Source organism: Bos taurus, chromosome 3, assembly GCF_002263795.3.
Source record: "Bos taurus isolate L1 Dominette 01449 registration number 42190680 breed Hereford chromosome 3, ARS-UCD2.0, whole genome shotgun sequence".
NCBI classification, from domain to species: Eukaryota; Metazoa; Chordata; class Mammalia; order Artiodactyla; family Bovidae; genus Bos; species Bos taurus.
Genome location: NC_037330.1, coordinates 21,529,709 through 21,556,178, shown reverse-complemented (window position 1 = coordinate 21,556,178; position 26,470 = coordinate 21,529,709). Strand labels below are relative to the sequence as shown.

Sequence of the window (26,470 nt, the reverse complement as noted above, 5' to 3'; positions counted from 1 at the left end):
TCCAGGAAGATCCCACATGCAGCATGGCAACCAAGTCTGTACACCACAACCCTTGAGCCCGTGCTGTAGAGCCTGGGAGCTGCAACTACTGAGCCCCACTGTAGAGCCCACGTGCCACAACTATTGAAGCCCACTGGCCATAGAGCCCTTGGCCCACAACAAGAGAAGCCACCACAATGAGAAGCCTGAGCGCCACAACTAGAGTAGCCCCTGCTCGCAGCACCTAGTAAGAAGCCCATGCACAGCAACAAAGGCCCAGCACAGCCACAAATAAACAAACAAATAAATAATTTTTTAAAAAGAATGATAGGGCTAATCACAGAGAAGGGACAGTAAAAACAATTACATTTTTCTGAGAAATGTTACAAAGCTTAAGTAAATTTACAAGATGTTCCTCCAGATGAATGTCTAACAGCAAATGGAACCCATTATCCAATGTTCACATAAGGACTTGCTCTCATTAATTTTTACCATCCACTACATAACACTGTAATTGCTAAGTATTCAAATCAGCAAATGTTCATAAACTTTATAGAAGGGAATAAATACCCTGCTACCTCTAAGACACTGATTCTAAGCAGATTTCTTCAACTATTTAAAACACTGATCTTTCAAAAGACATCACCTTTGTATTTGAATATCTGCTACCAATAGCACCTGTACAAGACAATCTTTGACTCACAAAAGCACAAATAAAAGATTAAGTCAAGTGAGAGCAGGATCCATAGAATTCAGTTTCCTTCTAGCAAAGATTCATCTTGTAGAAACCAGGATTAGTATTCAAAACCTTTGAAAAAAACGCTCCCGCAAAACACAACATGCTCTATAACACATGCAGAGCATACCCTGCTTGAAACAAGTATATGATGCAATTATAACAGCACAAATAAAAAGCTATCCCAAGTTAGCATGCCATCCACACAAAATCGCTAATTTTGCCTTCATGCTAATCTTATAGATTGAGCTGGTATTGTGTTATTTAAAACCAAGATTATTACATCAAGTGTTTGTAGCAAACTAGATCTTCATGCCATATGTTGCCCCAGAAGCTTCAGGTCAGATTATACATATAATAATCACTGATCGTTAATAAAGTTAAACTGATTGTACATACTGTAAAATGTGTAGTTTTTCCTGGTTGTGGAAGGGAACTTCAACTTTATATTCTGCCAACAGCAACAGTAAAGGAATTATTTACTGTCATTAAAACCCCCAAAGTCATTCCAATATTAAAAGAAGCCCTCCTATCAACACTATTCTACTTTTTATTACACTTTCATAGTTTTATTCATATTAACCAAGAAGGAATATGTAACATTGTCACTTTCAGAAATAACTTTCCCCTTTTATAGGTTGTATACCATCAGTAAGAGCAACAAGAGCCAATTTCAAGCATTAACAACACACTAATACTACAGTGGCAAGATGATATGTTTGACCACAATAATCCTAATAAGCACAAGGGGCCCAAGGCTTCCTCAAGAATAACAACTCAGTTTCCCTGGCTAGAACAGCCTGTTTATCTTACTAGGCAATCTTTGTCAGAAGTTGCTCCCCAGCCCACCAAAGGGGTATAAGAGCAATCTACTTTCAGGCAAGAGTAGTCACCAAAAACCAACCAATAATCCAAGAGAAACCCTAAAGTCTCAGAAAATATACGAAAACTCACCAAATTTACTCTGATAGGGATACAGAGGTTTCCCAGGAACGCCACAGTAGATCTCAAGACACCTACTATCACAACATTTTCCTAATTTCCCCATTTTTCTTCCCCTTTTCTCTGCTGCTTTTCTTCTCTCTCAGCAGAGAGTGTAAGTTATAAAACAAATTTCTTTCTATTCATTCAGTTGATGTTAAAAAACATAATTTTGATAAGAGAATGCCTGATTTATTCATGGGCTTGTACTATACCTGGAATCATCTGTCACTTCTTCAATAAAACCTGATTCACATCTGGGACAAATATATTCCTATAAAAGAAAGGAAGACATAAATGAGAGTTTTTCACCAGAAAGCTAAGTATATAGTTACAGAACAATATGCAGTACACAAGCTGATGTTGTGAAATGTTGTTTGTACTTGCTGACTCTCAGGATAATTTTTTCTGTTATACTCCGGCAAGTAATGAATTCCATGTGATAATTATAGAATGGCTTCATAAGTGATTCCCACTGAAAGCTAAAAGGAAGAATGTCAAAGTTTGTTTTTTTAACTTGAACTTTTTTTTTTAACTGTAATGAGTTCATTATCTAATTCTTTCTTCAAATCTAGTGAAAATGCTCCAAGAAATGTATCAGAGCAGTAAAAGTTTGTAATACTCAATGGGTATAGAAATTGCTGTTTTTTTCCTGCTATGCTATTTTTTTCCTTTATCTACTCCTTGCCTTTTTGCCCCACTATCATAAACCAAGCTAGCACTGGCTCTAAACAATGCAGGAGACACAAACTGAATCACAGAATAAATTGATTGATTTAATCACAGAATAAATCAATTCCAGACTAGAAATTTACAGTGAAGTTTTACAATACTTCTAACCTATTTTTTGATTATCAATGGTTCCAAATAAAATTTAAATATTCTCAGGTATTCTATAGACATGTTAATTCAAATAACCAGAATAATTCCATTAGATCAGTTTCTATTTCCTTCACTACCAGGAATATTTCTTTTAATTAAATATCAAGCTTTTGGGCCAATTATCTGTGTCTAGAACTTCTGGGTTACCTTGATGGATTTCTCCACTCCAGGGCTCTAATTGGATGGCTCAGACAGTAAAGAATCTGCCTGCAATGAGGGAGACCGGGGTTTGATCCCTGGGTCAGGAAGATCCCCTGGAGAAGGGAATGGCTACTCACTCCAGAATTCTTGTCTGGAGAATCCCATGCACAGAGCAGCCTGGAGGGCTACAGTCCATGGGGTCACAGAGAGTTGGACGTGACTGAACAACATTGGGGCTGATAAGAAAGAATATACTTCAGAGGTTGCTTTACCACAATTTTAAAAAGTATATTTTAACTATTAATACCTATTACAATAGATCTGGGAAAGACATCTTCAACTATTTTCTTGCTCGCTATATTTTCTAAATCCCAAAGTTTGTCTTATAAGAAGGAAATGTAAGCTGTATTTGCCTACTCAAAGACAGTCAGAAATGTAACTCAAACATTCAAATGCTTTCTTAAAAGAGGCGTAAAGAAAAAAACCAATCCCTTCTGTCAAGAAGACTAGTTTGGTGAGCAGTCAATGCAAGAAAAACATTTAAATTTAATAAAACAACTGCTTTAAGCAATGCACACTGGGAATATAAACAAATACCAAAGTTCTCCTGAGGGAATCAGGGGAAGCTTTACCTGAAACAGAGACTTAAAATATTAGTCTATCTGCTCAATAAAAATGGAAATTATGAGTTAAAAATTGTAACAATAGAATACAGCATGCATGGTGGTTGGAGGGGAATGGTATGATGAATGTGAATAGGCAGGCTGAAACCAGGATACGGAAAACTTCAGATTACCATGAAATTTATCCTGTGGAGCAGAGACTCTCAACCTTTTTTCTTCTCTACACACATGAAAGATGAGAAACACTAATAATGGGCATACTGTGAATTACTCCAGGCAGGAAACAATCTGGAGAACATATAAATTCTGAGCCCCTCCCTCTGCTCCTCATCCCCTATCCTCCCAGGGGAGGATAACTATATTCCTTTGTAGTAGCAGAACTATATTCCTTCTCTCCCACAAAGAAAGTTATCTGAAAGCAAGTGAGATGGCCTTTAGAAAACCTTAAATCTATTTTAATGTTTAAATTTAAAAAGAAAAAAATCAATTAAAAAATGTTGTAATTTGTGATTTGCACCCCAGTGTCAGGCCCTCCTCTTTCTTTTCTCTTCCTCTCTCATTCATTCCCATTGCTTCACATGAAAAATAAAAAAATAAAAATAAATAAATATCCTCTAGGTGGAACAACTCCCAAATGTGTTATCTCTAACCCAGGTCACTCTTCTGGACTCCAGATTCATTTATCTTCAAATGTCTTCTCTGTCATGCTCTTTCTCTCTTACACACACACACTTATCAAGAGGTGGCATATCAAATTTGTTCCTACTGGAAAACTCGGGAGTCACTCCTGACTCCTCCGTCTCTGTCATCTTCCACATCCAACCATCAAATCCCGGTACTTCTACTGCGAACACATTTCTCAAATCTACTCCTTGCCTTTTTGCCACACTATCATAACCCAAGCCAGCACTGGCTCTAAACAATGAATAAGTTCCCTCTTAAGTGCTGTCCTGCTTCTCTTCCAGCCTCTTCCCATCTGTTCTGCATGATAAATTCAGAATTATCTTTCTAAAACATAAAACAGACCATATCATCCCATCTTAAAACCTTTCAACTATTTCCAGAAACACTCAGAATAAAATCAAACTCTTAAAAATGACTTGCAAGGCCTTGATTCAGCTGGTCCCTGTTTAACTTGCCAACCTCATTTCAGGCTACCTGCCTCAGTGAATTCCAGTCACAAAAACCTTTCAATTATTCTAACTCATCAAGCTGATCCCTGCCTCAAGCTTTCACACATTCTGCTCCTACAACTGAAAACACTATTCCCCTAACTCTTTGCATGGCAAGGGACTTCCAGTCTTTTAGGTCTCCATTTTGAGGTCACGTTGGAAAGCCCCTCTTTCACCATTCAGTCTAAAGTGCTTTCCTCCTCTTTTTAAAAAGAATTTATTTATTTTTGGTTGCACTGAGTCTTCATTGCTGTGTGTGAGCTTTCTCTAGTTGCAGCAAGCAGGGGCTATTCATCATGGCAGTGCATGGGCTTCCCATCGCAGTGGCTTCTCTTGTTGCGGAGCACAGGCTCTAGGCACACAGGCTTCAGTAGTTGTGGTGCAGGAGGCTTAGCTACTCTGTAGCATGCGGAATTCTTCTGGACCAGGGATTGAACCTGTGTCCCCTGCATTGGCAGGCAGATTCCTATCCATGTCCCCTCCTCTTCTTATTTTCTCCTTATGGCTCCTAATTCATTCCTTTATAGCACTTATCACAGTTTGTAATTATATATTTGTTTAATGCTTTCTTAATGTCTGTAACCATTCAGAAAGCTTTAAGTTTCATAAAGGCAGGGTTCAGATCAATTTTGTTTACCATTATATCCCTAAGACAGTCAGGTATTCAATAAACATTTACTGAATAAACAAACATGAAATTACTTGCCACACACCTCACAACTAGGAGTCAAAGTACCAGAATCTAATACAATCAGAGAATGGTTAGAGTGGAAGTAAACAACTAAAAGAGCTGGAAGTTTAAGAAGTTGGGGCCTGCTCATGGGATAGTGAAGCCTAAGATTTCAAAAGAAGCAATGTTCTGGATGATCACAAAGTGCAAGATGCAGCTATGGGAGTAGAGGGTGTAATAATTATACAATTATTATTGTATGCTAAAGCTGAAACTCCAGTACTTTGGCCACCTCATGCGAAGACTCTGATGCTGGGAGGGATTGGGGGCAGGAGGAGAAGGGGACAACAGAGGATGAGATGGCTGGATGGCATCACCGACTCAATGGACGTGAGTTTGAGTGAACTCCGGGAGTTGGTGATGGACAGGGAGGCCTGGCGTGCTGCAGTTCATGGGGTCGCAAAGAGTCGGACACGACTGAGTGACTGAACTGAATCACATTTATTTCATAATCAACATTAAGCATATATAGAAATATTATACATGTATTTTTAAAATTTTTAATTGGAGGATAACTGCTTTACAATATTGTGTTGGTTTCTACCATACAACAACATGAACCAGCCATAGGTACACATATGCCCCCTCCCTCTTAAATCTCCCTCCCACCTCCTACCCATCCCACCCCCCTAGGTTGTGTCACGGAGCACCTGACTTGAGCTCGGTGCATCATACAACAAATTTTCACTATCTGGTTTACATATGGTAAGTTATGTTTCCGCGCTACATTCTCGATTGGCCCCAGCCACTTCTTTCCTCACTTTGTCCACAAGTCTCTTCTTTATGTCTGCGTCTCCACTGCTGCCCTGCAAACAGGCTCCTAGATTCCATATATATGTGTTAATACACGATATTTGTTTTTCTCTTTCTGACTTACTTTACTCTGTATAACAGGCTCTAGGTTCATCCACCTCATTAGGACTGAATGTAGTCTTTTTTATGGCTGAGTAATATTCTATTGTATGTATGTACCACAACTTTTTTATTAACTCATCTGTCAATGGACCTCTACGTTGCTTTCATGTCCCAGCTGTTGTAAATAGTGCTGCAACGAAAGCTGGGGTACATGTGGCTCTTTCAATTATGGTTTTCTCAGGGTACATGCCCAATGCTGGGATTGTCGCATCATATGGCAATTCTATTCCTAGTTTTTTAAGCAGTATCCATAATGTTCTCCATAGTGACAGTATCAATTTACATTCCCACCATGGAGTAAGTAAGGTCTTTAAAGGGTCATCTACACTGATCCTGAACTTTCAATGATGTTTAGAACTGTGATAAAAAGAAAATAATTTCAGAAGGTAGATATCATAATTGGGAAGACAGAAGTGAGACTTGAAGCAAGAATCACAGTGATTTAGAGTAGAGAAATGTACAAGTTCTCGCTTCATGATCCCAGTTCTAAGAACCAGATCACTGAATCTGGAGAGCCCTGTGACTTCTTTACCTATAGAATACTGAGCTAATTCCAGACAATGTTCTTAACTGCCTAACAGTTTCTGCTTTCTGAGTCTTAAAGCCCTGAGCAGTCACACAAGTCTGGGCTACTCTGTTGGACAGCAAGCAAAGAGGAACTAAAGAACCTCTTGATGAGGGTGAAAGAAGAGAGTGAAAAGCCTGGCTTAAAACTCAACATTCAAAAAAAGATCATCATGACATCTAGTCCCATCACTTCATGGCAAACAGAAGAGGAAAAAGTGGAAACAGTGACAGATATTACTTTCTTGAGCTCCAAAATCACTGCTCCAAAATCACTCCAATCAATGACTGCAGCCAAGAAATTAAAAGATACCAGCTCCTTGGAAGAAAAGCTATGACAAACCTAGACAGCATATTAAAAAGCAGAGACAGTAACTTTGCCGAAACCATAGTCAAAGCTATGGTTTTTTCAGTAATCATATAAGGATATAAGAGCTGGACCATAAAGTTGAGTGCCAAAGAATTGATGCTTTTGCATTACGGTCCTGGAGAAGACTCTTGAGAGTCCCTTGGACAGCAAGGAGATCAAACCGGTCAATCCTAATGGAAATCAACCCTGAATATTCATTGCAAGGACTGATGCTGAAGCTCCAATTGCTTTGGCCACCTGAAGCAAAGAGTCGACTCACTGGAAAAGCCCCTGATGCGGAGAAAGACTGAGAGCAGGAGGAGAAGGGGGCAACAGAAGATGAGATGGTTGGATGGCATCATCAACTCAACAGACATGAGTTTAGCAAACTCCGAGAGATAGTGAACGACAGGGAAGCCCGACATGCTGCAGTCAGTGGGGTCACAAAGAGTCAGACATGACTTAGCAATTAAACAACAACTCTGCTGGACAGAGAAGTCACATAGATGAGCACTGAGACATCAGAGAAGGACTGGACTGTAAGAGAGAAAAACTACCTTGGAGGTCCATCCCAGTAGGGCCTTCAGACGGCTCCCTCCAGTTTTGTGGACTACAAACAGATGAAAGATCTCAAGTGAGAACTGGCCAGCTGAACTCTATAAATCCATAGGAACATGAAAGATAACACTGTTTCAAGTCACTAAAGTTTGGGGTGACTTTTTAGGCAGTAACAGAAAACCAGAATATTGACCAAGGGATGAAGAGTTTTGAATCCTGGTCTTTTTTGAATTCAAAACCCCATATTCTTTTCATTATACCTCACTGATTGACAATAATTACTCTTTTAAAGAAAGGAATAGGAACTATAATTTGCTGATGATTGAATGGAAAAGTTTACGTCAAGGCCAAATGAGGACTTGGGAGATTCAGCAACCTTCCAGACCCCTCCTTCCCTTAACAGGAGAGCATTACCCTGATGAACATACAATCCAGGGTCTGAAACCTTCTATCTTACAAGATCAGAAATTTAATCTAGCACACAGAGAAGACCTGTCTCTTAAGAGGAAGATTCACATAAAACCAAATTCAGAGGCCATGCATATAAAAACCAGAATGTCAATTTAATTTCAACGAAAAGAGTTACAGAGTGGCTCATTTACTTTTACTATTCAGCACAGTCTTCCTCAATAAATAATTCTACCTGAATAGAGGAAAGACACATGAGTAGAGGAATCACAGAACTGAATTCTAAACTCAAATCTCTATTAGTTGTATTATTATAAAGGTTACACTGTTTGCAAATTACCTAATTCAATGACTGCCACATTAGACATATAATATAGCTATTGTAGCTATTCCATATTATAATCACCTGTGTCATCAGGCTAAGATACCCTAATATATCCATTTCCACTATCAGCATAAACCAGATTCTCAAAATCAATGATCTGTGTTTCTTCTCCCTCTGGGCAGGAAGAAAACAGCATATGTTCGCCTCTGACTCTTTTTTCTATTCTTTCACAGCTGATCTACAATTTCCACACCTTCTTCTAACAGATACATTCTTTCTCCTGTTAGAATATAATACAATTACTTGGCTGTATTTTCTTACTTACAATCACAATTTAGTCCTGCCCTACACTGAGATTACAACCAGACTAGATTTTAAGTATTTATCTCTTGGGTCATTTCTAAAGATGGCTAACTTGGCATTTTAATTTTTCCTAATTTTTTTTCAGAGGTAACATTAAGTTCACTCTGGGGGAACATCCATGAATTAAGGAGAATTTGTAAGAAGATCAAACAAGAACCAAACATAGTCTCTGACTCTACACTCCTCCCACACCCAAGCCTTGGTCTTAGTATATCATCCTGATATATCCAGATTACAGAGTTTTAAATTTTAAGCATAATAGGTTTCCGAGGGGAGGGCAAAAGCAAGGATAAAAGTGAATTAAAGGCTCACTATAGGTCTGGCACTGCATGTCTTCAAACTAAACTGCTTTCCTGCAGGGTCTGAACATTTACTATATGCAACTCCAATGAAGACACTCAGTAGCAGGTACACTTGAATGAACTACTTTGGATGATCCACTGCCTGTTTCATCTAAAAATATCCACAAGGAGAAGTATTTTTCACCATTAACACTCTGAATCAGGGACAACTCCTTAAGTGCAGCTTAGCCCTGATGTTTACTCACTGAGAAGAATAGTCCTAGCAGACACAAAGCACTCAGAATGTAAGTGAAAAAACTTTTGGGCTTTTTCTTTTTGTGTGTGTGGTTTTTAGGGGGAATGGATGGTTTTAATGCATTGTTTTATTTTCCTTCTATTTCATAGGCTAACATCACAAAATATGAGGTCTTGGTAAAACAATAACCTACAAGCCAAGACTCATATTAAATCCCATACTGTGAAATTTATATACCCTTTAACTTTATATAAATTTATATCCAATGTTTATTCATAATATGAAATATAATATAAAAACTTACTATTTATTTTCTACTTCTACACTTTGTTTTTCTATGTGTTCACATAGAAAATTCTTTTTTAGCTAAAAGAAAAGCCTAATTTCCATGTCATTTGACAGAATCCAAATCTAAGATCACAATATTAAGTCAGTCATGTTCTATTGTTCATATTCTCTGCTGCTGCTGCTGCTGCTAAGTAGCTTCAGTCGTGTCTGACTCTGTGTAACCCATAGACAGCAGCCCACCAGGCTCCCCGGTCCCTGGGATTCTCCAGGCAAGAACACTGGTGTGGGTTGCTATTTCCTTCTCCATGCATGAAAGTGAAAAGTGAAGGTGAAGTCGCTCAGTCATATCCAACTCTTCGCAACCACATGGACTGCAGCCTACCAGGTTCCTCCATCCATGGCATTTTCCAGGCAAGAGTACTGGAGTGGGGTGCCATCACCTTCTCCGTCATATTTTCTAGAGTATCACAAGGCAAATTATTCAGAAAATCCTAATTAGAAGGATTAGGAACACAAACTGTTTGAAACACACCACAGTTTCTGCCTAGGCTAGAACCCACCACACCATGAACTTCATGTCAACTTATATCTCTAACATCAACCACACTGCTTTTCTCATAGAGAAAGTGAAAGTCACTCAGTCATGTCTGACTCTGCGACCCCATGTACTATATATAGTCCGTGGAATTCTTCAGGCCAGAATACTGGAGTCGATAGCCATTCCCTTCTACAGAGGATCTTCCCAACCCAGGGATCAAACCCAGGTCTCCCGCATTGCAGGCACATTCTTTACCATCTGAGCCACCAGGAAAGCCCAAGAATACTGGAGTGGATAGCCTCTCCCTCCTCCAGCGGATCTTCCCAACCCAGGAATGAAAATGGGGTCTCCTGAACAGCAGGCGGATTCTTTACCAGCTGAACTACCAGGGAAGCCCTTAAGTTTTCTATAATCTCCTATGATTATTCTTTTACAAACCAGGTTACACTTTCTGCCGTTTGAAAGCATCAGTTCAGTTCAGTCGTTCAGTGGTGTCCGACTCTTTGCGACCCCATGAATCGCGGCACGCCAGGCCTCCCTGTCCATCACCAACTCCCGGAGTTCACTCTAACTCACGTCCATCGAGTTGGTGATGCCATCCAGCCATCTCATCCTCTGTTGTCCCCTTCTCCTCCTGCCCCCAATCCCTCTCAGCATCAGGGTCTTCCAATGAGTCAACTCTTCACATTAAGTGGCCAAAGTGTTGGAGTTTCAGCTTCAGCATCAGTCCTTCCAAAGAACACCCAGGACTGATCTTCTTTAGGATGGACTTGGTTGGATCTCCTTGCAGTCCAAGGGACTCTCAAGAGTCTTCTCCAACATCACAGTTCAAAAGCATCAATTCTTCAGTGCTCAGCTTTCTTCACAGTCCAACTCTCACATCCATACATGACTGCTGGAAAAACCATAGCTTTGACGAGACGGACCTTTGTTGGCAAAGTAATGTCTCTGCTTTTTAATATGCTGTCTAGGTTGGTCATAGCTTTTCTTCCAAGGAGCAAGTGTCTTTTAATTTCATGGCTGCAGTCACCATCTGCAGTGATTTTGGAGCCCCCAAAAATAAAGTCTGACACTGTTTCCACTGTTTCCCCATCTATTTCCCATGAAGTGATGGGACCAGATTCCATGATCTTAGTTTTCTGATTGTTGAGCTTTAAGCCAACTGTTTCACTCTCCTCTTTCACTTTCATCAAGAGACTTTTCAGTTCCTCTTGGCTTTCTGCCATAAGAGTGGTGTCATCTGCATATCTGAGGTTACTGATATTTCTCCCGGCAATCTTGATTCCAGCTTGTACTTCTTCCAGTCCAGCGTTTCTCATGATGTACTCTGCATAAAAGTTAAATAAGCAGGGTGACAATATACAGCCTTGACGTACTCCTTTTCCTATTTGGAACCAGTCTGTTGTTCCATGTCCAGTTCTAACTGTTGCTTCCTGACCTGCATATAGGTTTCTCAAGAAGCAGGTCAGGTGGTCTGGTATTCCCATCTCTTTCAGAATTTTCTACAGTTTATTGTGATCCACACAGTCAAAGGCGTTGGCATAGTCAATAAAGCAGAAATAGATGTTTTTCTGGAACTCTCTTGCTTTTTCCATGATCCAGAGGATGTTGGCAACCTGATCTCTGGTTCCTCTGCCTTTTCTAAAACCAGCTTGAACACCTGGAAGTCCATGGTTCATGTATTGCTGAAGCCTGGCTTGGAGAATTTTGAGCATTACTTTACTAGCGTGTGAGATGAGTGCAATTGTGCGGTAGTTTGAGCATTCTTTGGCATTGCCTTTCTTTGGGATTAGAATGAAAACTGACCTTTTCCAGTCCTGTGGCCACTGCTGAGTTTTCCAAATTTGCTGGCATATTGAGTGCAGCACTTTCACAGCATCATCTTTCAGGATTTGAAATAGCTCAACTGGAATTCCATCACCTCCACTAGCTTTGTTCGTAGTGATGCTTTCTAAGGCCCACTTGACTTCACATTCCAGGATGTCTGGCTCTAGGTGAGTGATCACAGCATCATGACTATCTGGGTCATGAAGACCTTTTTTGTACAGTTCTTCTGTGTATTCTTGCCACCTCTTAATATCTCTGCTTCTGTTAGGTCCATACCATTTCTGTCCTTTATCGAGCCCATCTTTGCTTGAAATGTTCCCTTGGTAGCTCTAACTTTCTTGAAGAGATCTCTAGTCTTTCCCACTCTGTTGTTTTCCTCTATTTCTTTGCATTGATTGCTGAGGAAGGCTTTCTTATCTCTCCTTGCTATTCTTTGGAACTCTGCATTCAGATGCTTATATCTTTCCTTTTCTCCTTTGCTTTTCGCTTCTCTTCTTTTCACAGCTATTTATAAGGCCTCCTCAGACAGCCATTTTGCTTTTTTGCATTTCTTTTCCATGGGGATGGTCTTGATCCCTGTCTCCTGTACAATGTCACGAACCTCCATCCATAGTTCATCAGCACTCTGTCTATCAGATATAGTCCCTTAAATCTATTTCTCACTTCCACTGTATAATCATAAGGGATTTCATTTAGGTCATACCTGAATGGTCTAGTGGTTTTCCCTACTTTCTTCAATTTAAGTCTGCATTTGGCAATAAGGAGTTCATGATCTGAGCCACAGTCAGCTCCCGGTCTTGTTTTTGCATCAAGTGAACCCCAAAACAAAGTTAATAGATCTGAAATAGGCTGAGACTTGGGACCCTTTACTGGAGTGCTTGCACCTGGACAAACTAAGGAACTAAAAGCAAGAGTTTCAGAAAAACATCTGTTTTATTGATTACATCAAAGCCTTTGACTGTGTGGATCACAACAAACTGTGGAAAATTTTTCAAGAGATGGGAATACCAGACCACCTTACCTGTCTCCTGAGAAATCTTTATGCAGGGCAAGAAGCAACAGTTAGAACTGGACATGGAACAACAGACTGGTTCCAAATTGGGAAAGGAGTATGTCAAGGCTGTATACTGTCACCCTGTTTACTTAACTTATATGCAGAAATCATCACGTGAAATACCGGCCTAGATGAAGCACAAGCTGGAATCAAGATTGCCGGGAGAGATATCAATAACCTCAGATATGCAGATGACACCACCCTTATGGCAGAAAGTGAAGAGGAACTGAAGAGCCTCTCGATGAAAGTGAAAGAGGAGAGTGAAAAAGCTGGCTTAAAACTCAACATTCAAAAAATTATCATCATGGCATCCGGTCCCATCACTTCATGGCAAATAGATAGGGAAACAATGGAAACAGTGGGAGACTTTATTTTCTTAGGCTCCAAAATCACTGCAGATGGTGACTGCAGCCATGAAATTAAAAGACACTTACTCCTTGGAAGGAAAGCTATGACCAACCTAGACAGCATATTAAAAGCAGAGACATTACTTTGCTGACAAAGGTCTGTCTCGTCAAAGCTATGGTTTTTCCAGCAGTCATGTATGGATGTGAGAGTTGGACTATGAAGAAAGCTGAGCACTGAAGAATTGATGCTTTTGAACTGTGGAGTTGGCAAAGACTCTTGAGAGTCCCTTGGACTGCAAGGAGATCCAACCAGTCAATCCTAAAGAAAATCAGTCCTGAATATTCATTGGAAGGACTGGTGCTGAAACTGAAGCTCCACTACTTTGGCCACCTAATTCGAAGAACTGACTCTTTGGAAAAGAGCATGATGTGAGGAAAGATTGAAGGCAGGAGGAGGAGGGGACGACAGAGGATGAGATGGTTGGATGGCATCACCGACTCGATGGACAGGAGTTTGAGCAAGCTCTGGGAGTTGGTGATGGACAGGAAGGCCTGGCATGCTGCATGCAGTCCATGGGGTCGCAAAGAGTCAGACACGACTAAGCGACTGAACTGAGAAGTAATTCCATAAACACGCAGTTGGGGCAATTATGAACAGTAAGATACAAAAAGGCCACAAACTGACTTTTCGGAGATGTAGGTGGTGTTGGGAACAAAAGCACATGGTACCTGCACACAGCATCACCTGAGGTGGGCAGACCACCTAAACTATGCTTCCTGCCCAAGCCACCCATCCACCCCTACCCTTACCTCATTTAAGGAACCACTAGCTCACCTCACCTCAGAAGACGAACAAGGGCATCTGTTTCTTACTTGAAGTGCAAGTCCCAATAAAGCCTTTCCTGAACTTCTCATCTGGCCTCTTACCAATTTTAATGAGTCCACAGACCCAGGTCGGTAACAGAACTTCTGGATTCTATTCCCAGTTCCACCAGTTCATGGTCTTTGGGAAGACCTGTTTCTCCATCTATAAAACTAGAACACAGATGTTGTCTTCATTTACTTGTCTCCTCTAACTCTCCTTCAGGCAAACAAGAAGTCTCATTCATTCAATTCTTATATTGAGGTTAATACTGAAGATCTGGGGGCTTCCCAGGTGGCTCAGTGGTAAAGAATCCACCTGCCAAGCAGGAGATGCCAGTTTTATCCCTGGGTCGGGAAGATCCCCTCAAGAAGGAAATGGCAACCACTCCAGTATTCCTGCCTCAGAAATCCCATGGACAGAGAAGCCTTGCTGGCTACAGTCCATGGGGCTGTGAAAGAGAACACAACCTAACAACTGAACAACCACCATACTTAAGATTAGGATATTCACAGAAGTTTGTTTTATATGTCTTTACTTCCCTAAGTGGAATTTTATTATTAGAACATAAACTTTGTACATGATTTCAGTGACTTTTAATCCCAGGTTATTTTTCTTTCCCCACCAAGTATGCTTTTCTTTCTGCACAATGCTTAGAATGTAGAGCTTAGAATATAATTGCTGAATGAATGAAGGTTGTCAGTTTAAGTAAGAAGAGTCTATCAGCTTAAACTGAATGTAAGACAAACTTTTCCCTCAGATTATGGTGGTACATGATAGAACTAAGGGCAAACTTTTAGGATCGTTTACCATTTTATATCTATGCCACTGAGTTGTTCCCCTTCTTGCTGCCTTTACTGTAAGCAAGCAAAGAACACTATAACTAAACCCTTTCTGGCTACACTGTGTTAACTTTATCTCTGATAATTCTTGTAGTTTAGTCATTTTTTTTTTCCTTAGAAAATCTGGCTTCTTGTCCACCTGATCAAATTATATCAAGTAACACTTTGTCTCCTGACCTGATTTTCTGCCTTGTTACACAATGAACCAAAGAAAGTTGGTTGATTATACATTCCTGTTTGGAATCCCTGATAATGTCAACCTTTCAGGTCTGGAATGAAGGAACAAAATGATGAAGGTTGTGAATGTTACTATTCTTAGGGAATAAGACCATAAATAAAGGCAGTTCTAATGGCCTGGAACTCAATCACAGCTCTCCAAATATTTAAATTGTATAGGTATCTTTGTATAATACTAAAAAACTGTGGCCTGATGGTGGATTTTTGTTTTTGTAAACTGGTTTTCTTCCTGAATAACAGCCACGGGGACAATCACTTAATACTTCAGTTCAGAGCTAATTCACACTCAGTAACAGATTTCTGGAATCCTTTTATAGCACTAGTGTTGCAAGATGAAAAAGACCAATGTTACATTGCTAACCTTATTAAAACCTTGGGAACTCTGAATCTGCTCATCGAATACAGATTGTACGCTAAAACAAAATGCTAGCAAGGAACAGTTCTCAAAGCTTTCTAAGAGGCTGTTCCAGGGTTAAAATCCTCAGTTTAGCCCAAATAAAATTTTCCATTTCAAAAACAAATAAAAAAGAACCAAAATGCCAGTATATTATTAAAACAAGTCTCCCTAACTGAATTAGCACCTACATTTGGCACAGAATAATAATAAGCCAATAATTTTAATGATCAGCAAAATAAGGTTGAAAAATTTAGGGAATTAAACACTTTCATTATTCTTATTTGTGAATATTACTTCCAAACACTTCTAAATCATAAATACGCAAACTAAAAACAGCAGTAAAAGCTAATTTGCTGAGTTTACCTTTTACATGTTATTAAACAAAAAGTAAATGTACAATTATAGTTTTCACACTATATCAGCAATCAAAATGACAGTAGTTTAGGTTCAGATCTGCACAGCATCAAAGTGAGTGGCAAGTAGGTGAATATAGGATACCTTGCCTACTTCCTGTGATACCTGTTGAACTCATCAAGGAGGCTGGGCAATCTATTTAACATACAAGAAAAGTGTGCCTGGTTTAAAATCACCAGTCACTTCTATTTATTATACATGTATCTGTATATCTCTAAGGAACTCCGAAATAACAACTGAACTTAAAAAAAAAAAAAAAAGATTTCAAAAAAATCTTTCAGAATCTAACCTAAACTTCTTTATGTGAAACTATAAGAACCACCTAAAATGTTTCTGCTATGGTAAAGGCCTTATTTCTCTACAAATAAGGACTGCTCATTCCTACACAACCTTTCAATCAAAGATTACATATCCCCATTTCTCTGAATGCCCACTCAAGCTTTCAATAGGCACACCTCAGTATTATTTTACAGTGGGATACACCAAGACAAACTGAGAGGGTCAGATGACTCAACTTCAACCCCATGAACAAACAGTATTAGAACAAGGCTTGATAACTTCAGTTCACCAACTCGACCAAGAGTTTGGGGAAACTAAAATTTTAAGCACAAAATCTCCTAAGCTCATGAAAACTTTAAAGAACATTAAGAGAAACAGAGAAAGTAATGCTTAATTAATGCAAAGATGAGCTATAGAAAAACTAAAAGTTAGACTTGGTGTCTGCTTTCTACTTTGTTTTCAAACTGGAATTTCCAGATGTCTTACTAAGTTACATGTTGTGTTACTACTTCAATTAATTTCCAACTGAGAAAAAAAATCTGGATACTTTTAGAAGTTGCCCCACAGTGTGTAACTTGAGAGGCGTGATCCAATTCCTCTGGTCTCAGTAACCACAAGGAGAGAAAGCGACCCCAAGAGATACTGCTATAATAGAATGCCTCTTAACTACCTTCTAAACAATCCCTCCCATCAGGGCTTTGGTTAAAATTATCTCAACTTTATCTCACTGAAAATTCTCAACAGGATTCCAAAATTAGAAATCAAAGCTACCCCAGGACAAAACCTTCAGCACCAGTGACACAAGACAATGACTATCCTTTTATCCTTCTACACCTGGGTTCCTGAACCACAGTGCTCTTAACATTTTGGGCCCAATAACGTTTTGCTGTGGGGGTTGTCCTGTTCACTGAAGCAGGTTTAGCAGCATCCCTAGCCTCTATCCACTAGATGCCAGCAACAACCCTCCCTTTCCCGCAGTTGTGACAACAATCCTGCTGTAGAAAAGACCTACAGACATTGCCAAATTCCCTCCTAAAAAGCAAAACTGCCCCCAGTTGAGAACCACTGCTCTACATTATATCCTTTAATAATCAACATTAAGCTGTGGAGAGATGAAAAGAAGTCAGCATTCACAGGCTTCTTATTCTCAGACCCTTCCAATCTGACTAGAGAGAATAAGAAACAATCCACATGGTTTTTCCTCTTCTGATATGATGGCTGTCTGAGAGACCTCAGCATCCTCTCCCTTAATGTAAGCAAAGGTCATAAAAAGCCAAGTCAACATAGAGAAACAAAAAGTATTAGCAACCAAAAAGTGTTACTTCCCCTTAAAAATATAAGGAATTTCACCTGTGGTGAGTTTAACTTTAAGGTTTTTGTTCTTCCTCATATCGAAAAAAAAATCCCAAGATTTCCCCAAGATATACATAAAAGTCAATTTATCAGCAGAATTTCAAGACTAGAACTAGCCTTCTACCCATAAGAACACATATGTCTTTCTTCTAGCTCCTTGCAGGGACTATAATTACTGACAGTGTTATGTTCAAACTTTGCATGGCAGCGCCTGCATTTTGTTCCACCGAAGCCTTTTAGATAAAGATCTCATACCATTAACACCACTACTTTTTAAAAAGAACTATTGGGTATTCAACTCAAGGGCTTGCTTCCTGGTGGTTCAGCAGTAAAGAATCTGCCTGCCAATGCAGAAGATGCAGGTTCGATCCCTGGGTCAGGAAGATCCCCTTGAGAAGGAAATGGCAACCCAAGTCAGTATTCTTGCCTGGGAAATCCCATGGACAGAGGAACCTGGCAGGCTATAGTCTGTGGGGTCACAAAAGAGTCAGACACAACTTAGCAGCTAAACAACAATTCAACTCAGAATATTTCAAGAGACATTTAATAAGCAACTGCTATAAAGCACAGAAAGACGCTAGATAATCAAGCAGACTTTTTAGATGGTAAGTCACCAACAGCAGAATTTAAGAAATCTAAATAATTAAAACCTATAAAATCCAGCTCAAATCACTAATTCCTTCCTCCAGTTCAACAAAACTACTAATACTACTTAAGACACCATTCTAGGATCTTCCTAAGAATCATGCACTTTTAAAACTCTAGGTCTGACTTCCCTGGTGGTACAGTGGATAGGAATTTGCCTGTCAAGGCAGGGGACACGGTTTGGATCCCTGGTCCAAGAAAATTCCATGTCACAGAGCAACAAAAGTCCATTCGCCACAAGTACTGAGCCCCTGGGCCACTACTACCAGGCCCATGCGCCTAGAGCCTGTGCTCTGCAACAAGCCACCACAATGAGAAGCCCATGCACCCCAACGAAGAGTAGGCCCTGCTCACCACAACTAGAGAATGCCCACACACAGCAACAAAGACCATTGCAACCAAAAATAAATAAGTAAATTTAAAAAAAATAAAAAGCAAGGACAGGGAACTTAAGAGTTTTAAGAATCACAGTCTTTAAGAAGCCTACTTTTTAGCTTCTCTTACGGGGTGATTAGAAAGTTTTCCTGTATTAGAGTCATTACAAGTATAGCACAATAACAATGATCTGTATAGTACCTGGTAAACAAACAAATTAGGTAATATTATTTATTGATAAGGATGACATTTTATTAGTCCAAAGGTGATATAATACAGAGACGGAAGAGGGAGAGAAGTTGGCTACTTTCTTCAGGCAAAGCCTCAGAGGTGAGTAATACACTTGCAGTCCTTAATGAGACTGGTCTCTCTGGGTTTGGATACTCTGATCTCTATAAAACACTTAGGAACCACCCTAGTTTCATCAATACTAAAAGTTGTTTACTCTGCATGATTTATCTCACCTGTTCAATGACTCTACAGAATTTAATCTCATAAGGTAATATTCCCTGACCTTGATTTAAAAATGGGAGAGGATAGTATGGAGTACAGTTGCATGACACAGTCCTCTGTGGCACCACCCAGTCACCCCTCAGGGGCATCTCTCAGTGTTCCATACTTAACTCCATTAGTCTTGGCTTCACAGTGTCTCTCAATGGATAGACAGGTGAGGCAGTATTTCCTCTGTCATCTGATGATCAAAAAAATACAATACCAATTTACCCAATGATATTTAATATAAACTTGAAATACTAGGGCTTCAGACCATATAATCAAAATCCTTTATTTTAAAATCCAAGTTTAGAGGAGGACTCACCCTCCCCCTCCCTAACTCATCTGGGGCCGGCAAAGAAGACAGCTGTAAGGCTCAGTTCACCCAATGCCAATCAGAGGAAAATTGGCAAGAGGAAGCAGACCTGAAGAAGGATAGAGCGCATGAATCACTCTGCTTTTGCCTAAGCGCCAATCATGCTGGCCACTTGGAATATACTGACCCATCTCTGTCCACTTGTCTTAATTCTTCTAGGCTGGAATGCCTCCAAGAAACCTTCCCTGACTCAGACCCCAGCCTAAGTGATCTGCCTCTCCTTTCCTCTTACGCTATCAGTGGCTTCCTGGATGCACTTGTTTATAGGCCTCTGGACCCTTCTCTGTTCACTCTCAGCTTGATGCCAAGCAGAAGAATGCAAGACTGTTACTGCCTTGATCCTTATCATATACCCCTGCCTAACTATATAACAGAGAAGGCAATGGCACCCCACCCCAGTACTCTTGTCTGGAAAATCCCATGGACGGAGGAGCCTGGTAGACTGCAGTCCATGCGGTCACGAAGAGTTGGACACGACTGAGCAACTTCACTTTCACTTTTCACTTTCATGCATTGGAGAAGGAAATGGCAACCCACTCCAGTGTTCTTGCCTGGAGAATCCCAGGGACTGGGGAGCCTGCTGGGCTGCTGTCTATGGGGTCGCACAAAGTCGGACACAACTGAAGCGACTCAGCAGCAGCAGCAACTACATAACCTCTCCCTACTCACCAGGGAAAAAGCTGGCTTGAAACTCAACATTCAAAAAACGAAGATCAAGGCATCCAGTCCCATCATTTCATGGCAAATAGATGGGGAAAAAATGGAAACAGTGACAGACTTTATTTTCTTGGGCTCCAAAATCACTACAGATGGTGACTTCAGCCATGAAATTAATAGACGGTTGCTCCTTAGAAGAAAAGCTGTGACAGAAGAAAGACTTCCGTCTTTAATATGGAAGAAAAACATAGTGTTATTAAAAAGCAGAGAAATCACTTTGCCGACAAAGGTCCATATGATTAAAGCTATGGTTTTCCCAGTAGTCATGTACGGATGTGAGAGTTGGACCATAAAGAAGGCTAAGAGAAGAACTGATGCTTTCAAACTGTGGTGCTAGAGAAGACTCTAGAACCCCGTGGACAGCAAGATCAAACCAGTCAATCCTAAAGGAAATCACCCTGAATATCCTTGGAAAAGACTGATGCTGAAACTGACACTCCAATACTTTGGCCACCTGATGAAAACAGCCAACTCACTGGAAAAGACCCTGATGCAAGGAAAAACTGAGGGCAAGATGAGAAGGGGGCAACAGAGCATGAGATGGTAGGATGGCATCACTGACTCAATGGACCTGAATTTGCGCAAACTCCAGGAAATGGTGAAAGACAGGGAAGCCTGGAGTGCTGCAGTCCACAGGGTCGCAAACAGTCGACAGGACTTAGTGACTGAACAACAACTCGCCAGGGAGGACGGCACAGTTCTTGAGGCACTAGCCTACTATCCCCCTTTGCCTGGTAAAGTAATAAAGCCACTGTTTCCTTCTCCAAAAAAATTAATTAATTTAAAAATAAAATCCAAGTTTAGTATTCACTAAATTTTACTAAAACCATTTTCACTGTAAACAGGGAATCATTTTTAATAAAAAAAAGAAAATTCGTAAATCATTATTCACTTCTAGAATGAAGACTTTTTTGAAACCTAACAATACCACTGAATAATATTTTCATTCTAAAATCTCAAAAAAAACTGAGTAGCCATTGCCCTTTTGTGAAGAATACTTACAACAGAGAAATCTCCATTTGTAAGGGTTTGTCCCTCTTTGCACCAGAAATAGAAGGATAATGAAATCTCAATTCTTATCAGTGGAGAAGTCCTGATTTAAATCTGCAAACAATCATGCTTGTTTACCGTTGTTTGCATGATAATCTGCCAAAACTGGTTTCCCCTCTTCCCCAAAGTCTTCTGTTTCTAGGGATGGCTTTACAGTCATTTCAGGGAGAGATTTCAGTTTTCCCTGGCATCTCCCCTGTATATGGGAGGTATACATGTTTTTAAACTTCTCCAGGAAAAAAATAAAAAATAAAATTCCCTTCACGATTTCCCCCTCATTTCTTCATATCTCCTTTCTAAAAGAAATTTGTCTTATCTGAGAGGATCCAAATCAAAACACACAAAGTTGAGATAGATAGATCGAGATTAGCAGTAAGGAGCAGTATGGCAAAAATTAGACACAGCCAAAAAGCAGCAAAACTAAAACAGCATGTAGATGAAACTATGACTACAAAATTGGGAGTGGGGCAAATAGTGAAGAAAGAAAATGCTATAAGAGCCTGAAAAAGCACAACCTTTAGGCAAAAAGGCTATATACCTTTAGGCACTTTTTCCCTGGCCTCCATTGGTGTTTCCAAGAAATAAGATACACAGACACACTTTAGTAGGCTTTCTTACAGATTTTATCAGAGACGCTGTAAACACTGAGGGAAGTTGTTAGGAACCCTGACTTAAGGCTGAATACTGATACTTCTAAGGAGAAAAACAATCCTAACTAGCTAAAGATGACTGGCCAAAGGCAGGATTAACATTCATCCTGGTGGGTCTCCCTGTGGTAGATATAGCCCAAGCCAAAAAAGCCTGTGTGGTTTGGGTGTTTAGCGGGCGAGCTTGCTGCAGAAGCACTTTTTTTCACAGCCATAGCACTACCTCTCTAGGGACTAACAAAATCTGGCAGAGAGTAGTGAAAACCAATTTTACATTAGATGATGCAGTCCCCAGCATTCTGTCCTAGATCTTTTTTATTAAGCGAAGAGAGAGAGAACCAGAGGAGGAAGGGTGAGTAAGGCAGGTGGTGCTAAAGACACTGGCAGCATGACAATCAAAATAAGCAAGTTGAAACAATATGTTCTGCCTTCTTCCTAAAGCCATTTCCTTCAATAGTGGTAGGGAGCGGAGGCAGTCTGCAAGTCATTAGCACACTGCTGTTTTCACTTTCAGAAGAATATTGGAAACCCCTGAAGAGCAAAAGCCCCCTCTCCATCCCAGTTACCTTCCAACCCTCTTTTTCTCTCCGTGTTTTCTTCCTTCCTTTCCTAGGGACGACCGAATAAGGACAATTCTCAGCAATCCGTTATTCTGCTTTAATAAGGAGAGGGAAGGGGGAGGATCTGGTAAAAAGTGGAAAAGGAATAAAGGTGAGAGGCAACAGCGGAAAGAATATCGAATGCAGGAAAAGAGAGGTCATCGTGGGAAGGAGACAAGATGAAGAAGAGTGCATGAAAACAGGGGACGACGTGTCAGAAGAGAACTTGCTAAAGAAGGCCAAAAAAATTAAAAATGGACCGCGGGGGGAGGGGGATGGGAGGAGCTGGTCAAGAGGGGAGAGAAAGTGAGGGGCAGGTGGAACATCCGAGCGAGAATTGCGGAGCCTGGGCCGAGACGCCCGGGCAGCAGGGTACTTGAGAGACCGATGTCAGGTGAATCGGGGTTGTGTGGGAAGCTTAACCCCCACTCCAGGCTATCTGGGAGAGGAATCCGGCCCAATGCCCGAGCGCAGAGGAACCAGGTTCTTACCGGTAGTTTGGGGCTGACCTCGCCCTTGCAAAAGTGGCAGAAAAACCGGTGCGCGGCAACCGCAGAGCCCGCGCCGGCCCCGGCCGCCGAAGCCTCCGCCATTTTTCTCTTTCGCCACGGCTGTCCGAGAGGGCAGCCGGCCGGTCTTTCGCCAGGCCGCTGGCTCCCGGCTGCTGTCGCCTCCTCTGCCGCCGCCGCCGCCGCTTCCTCAGTGCTGCCAGCCTCTCCAGAGCCCGCGCGAGTCACGTGAGTCCGCCCGGCCCACAGAGGCGGTGGCGCGGCTGCTGACCCCGCGGCCCGCCTCCCAGAACTAAAGAGGCGCAGGAAGGAGTCCGCCCGCCGCCGCCCGCCGGCCGGCTTCTCAAACAGCCCCTCGCCGGTCCTCCAAACTCCCAGCGAGAAGAAGGAAAGAGCGCCTCCGGAAACCACCGAAACGCTGGGGCAGATCGGCACACGTTTTTCCTCTTCGCCGGTCCTCGTCGGTGGCCGTGCTCCTGCGCGAAAGGACCTTGGGCTCCCCCTCTGCCCGGGCGGCCAGCGGGAACCTCACAAAGCAGTTGTGGGGAGCTCGGCGGCGTTACGTTGCATTGACCCAGAGGTTAGTGGAAAATGCGGTCTGAACGAGGCGGCCCTGTCTCTGGACCCGGGGATCCACTCTGGAACCGGAACCAGCGGGAAGGGGGTGAAGAGCCAGGAGCCAGGCTCCCTAGAAATCCTTTTCGAGGATGGCAGAGGGTCTGGGGATGTGTCCCCAAAGACCTGTGGATGGAAATAGTGAAGCTGAAAGGCATACTCTTGGTTGGCTTCTGAGGGATTGAGAGAAATAAATGAACAAACCAGTGTTTGATAGCACTTCTGATTATATAGTCAACCATGTCTGTTTCTTTTTGTGTCTACTTAGTCAAGAAATCGAAATTTCAAAATTAAATACTGCCCTGCTAACAACATACTTCATCTCTATCTGAAACACCCTGTTGAGAAGCTATCATTTATCTCCTGACTTACTTTGCAAAGTTGTCATTGCCTGTTCACTCCCAATAGGAGTGAAACAATGAAGTATAGAATCTAAGGTCTGTGATAGATCGCAAAACCATCTACACCCAATCTTTCAAGAAAATTAGAATCATATATGAACCCATAAAGATAAATCTCATATACCTAGGTTTCCAGTCTTCTTTTTTGATGCATGCATGTGGGGGGGTTTTCACAATAATTGAACTTTCCTCTACATTTTGCTTTGTAACCTTCATCTTTCACTTAATGAATAATTTTCTACACTAATACATACTGTATTGTGAATGTTGACATAGAATTCCATTGTACGCATATACCATAATTTATTGAAATAATCACTTACTAGGTTCCTAGAATATCAGTATTCTAATGTGACATATTTTTATCATTCCCTTGGAACAGAATAGCCAAAACAAAAGAATTACGTCAAAGATATGCAAGATTTTAAGGCTTTTGGTATATCTACTGTCACATTGACATCTAGAAAGAACATGAATTTACATTCAGCAATTCTGCTCCCAAAATAAAAGAAAAACTTCCTGTCATACTGTCTTTTATTTTTTTCCTAGCTCTGAGACTCCTCAGCGTAATGACTCAAGCAGAAATTAAACTGTGTTCTTTGTTGCTGCAAGAGCATTTTGGAGAGATTGTAGAAAAAATTGGAGTCCACCTAATCAGAACTGGCAGCCAGCCCCTAAGAGTTATTGCCCATGACACAGGAACATCACTGGATCAGGTATGTTTGGATCACATCAATTTGCTTTCATTTCATTAATTTCTTTTACCTACCCTTGAATATTGTTACTGCCTGCCCCACAAGGACAGAGGAGCCTCGTGTGCTGCAGTCCATAGAGTTGCAAAGAGTCAGACATGAGTAAGAGACTGGATAATCCCACAAAATGGAAAAGAGCAAAGTCTGCCCTAGGATCAGAAGGGTGTTATTTGAGAGGAGAGAGAGAATGAGACATAGGGCCCAGGGTTCTGCTTCTCAAAGTGTTCTGGCTCCTTGTGGCTTCTTAGGCAAATCTTTGCTCCTCCTGTCCCATACTTCATTTATTCGTAATGAGTCTATTAATCTCAGTACTACATTTTAGGAATTAGAATAATAGAGGGGAAGTAAACTGTACTTTGAAAGATAAAGATTGGAGGAAATATGAACATCATAGTAAGGAATCGTCCTCATTTTTTCCACTGACATTCGATTCTTACTAACTATTCCAGTGGAGAGAGGGAGCAATTTGCAGCTGTCTCTTGATGTTTAGGAAACTGTTAGACAAAACTTGCCAGCAATAATGAACTGCATCTTCAGACTTTTCTTCTCTTTCTTTTGTATCCTCTCTAGGTTAAAAAAGCCCTTTGTGTCCTCATCCAGCACAACTTGGTGACATATCAAGTGCACAAACGTGGAGTGGTGGAGTATGAAGCCCAGTGCAACCGGGTGTTGCGAATGCTTAGGTATCCCCGGTACATCTATACCGCCAAAACACTGTACAGTGACACTGGAGAGCTCATTGTTGAGGAGCTGTTGTTGAATGGCAAAATGACAATGTCAGCTGTCGTGAAGAAAGTAGCAGATAGGCTCACAGAGACTATGGAGGGTCAGTACTGTATCCACAGCTGTTAACAAAAGCATAGGTTGACTGGATGCAGGAGTGAACCCTTAGCTACCTGAGGCCGTCTCATTCGCCTGTTTCCTCCTGTCATACAGATGGCAAGACCATGGACTATGCTGAGGTATCAAACACATTTGTGCGACTAGTGGACACACACTTTGTGCAGCGTTGCCCCTTGGTGCCTGCCACTGAGAATTCAGATACTGGGCCACCACCACCTGCCCCCACTCTTGTCGTCAGTGAAAAGGACATGTACCTGGTTCCTAAACTGAGCTTGATAGGTAAGGAATTTTGACCCCGAGATCTGTGACTTGCCCTGATTGTCGATTCTTTCATGAAAGTTTCATAGTGATTGTTAAATGAATGGCTTAATCAATGAAGCAATTACCAAGGATTTGCTCTATGCCAGATACTGTGGTATAAAGTGATGAAAAAAACATTATAGTCCCTGCCCTTATGGAGCTTGAGTCTAGTATAGGAAGCTTACATTAATCAGATAGTCTCATGGATATATAACTAACAAACTGTGATTAGTACTGTGAAGAGAAAGTATGAAAAGTGTGAGGAGTGTTATGAAAATATATAACAGGGGACCAGATTTACCTGGGAGTTTAGGGCACATGCTTCTTTGAGAAAATGGCATTTGAACCAAGATTTTAAGCAGAAGTAGGAGCCAGTCAGTGAGGTAAGGTGTGAAGAGGTACAGAGGATACGCATTTTTGGCAAAAGGAATTGTATGTAGTGAGAGAA

At 41.0% G+C, this 26,470-nt stretch overlaps 3 protein-coding genes across 5 annotated transcripts in view; 1 reads left to right on the top strand and 2 right to left on the bottom strand.

Moving 5' to 3' along the window:
* Window positions 1-23,280, bottom strand: part of RNF115 (ring finger protein 115) — a 75,991-nt gene extending 52,711 nt beyond the window's left edge. The window contains exons 1-3 of one of the 3 annotated variants that reach the window (XM_024989690.2): window positions 23,094-23,215; window positions 1,912-1,970; window positions 1,115-1,166 (exon numbers count right to left, since the gene is read on the bottom strand). In XM_024989690.2, coding sequence (XP_024845458.1) covers window positions 1,115-1,166; window positions 1,912-1,921 — 62 coding nt within the window. In that variant the 5' untranslated portion in view covers window positions 1,922-1,970; window positions 23,094-23,215. 3 annotated transcript variants of the gene reach the window in all.
* The window catches only part of POLR3C (RNA polymerase III subunit C), a 13,199-nt gene continuing 9,929 nt past the window's right edge, over window positions 23,201-26,470 (top strand). Inside the window, 4 exon segments of the mRNA NM_001038511.1 lie at window positions 23,201-23,691; window positions 24,677-24,843; window positions 25,450-25,705; window positions 25,816-26,001. Coding sequence (NP_001033600.1) covers window positions 24,697-24,843; window positions 25,450-25,705; window positions 25,816-26,001 — 589 coding nt within the window. The 5' untranslated portion in view covers window positions 23,201-23,691; window positions 24,677-24,696.
* PIAS3 (protein inhibitor of activated STAT 3) overlaps window positions 23,550-26,470 on the bottom strand; it is a 27,555-nt gene continuing 24,634 nt past the window's right edge. The window contains exon 15 of the transcript XR_009493798.1: window positions 23,550-23,852. The gene's annotated coding sequence lies outside the window, so the exon portion shown is untranslated. The remainder of the gene's footprint in view (window positions 23,853-26,470) is intronic.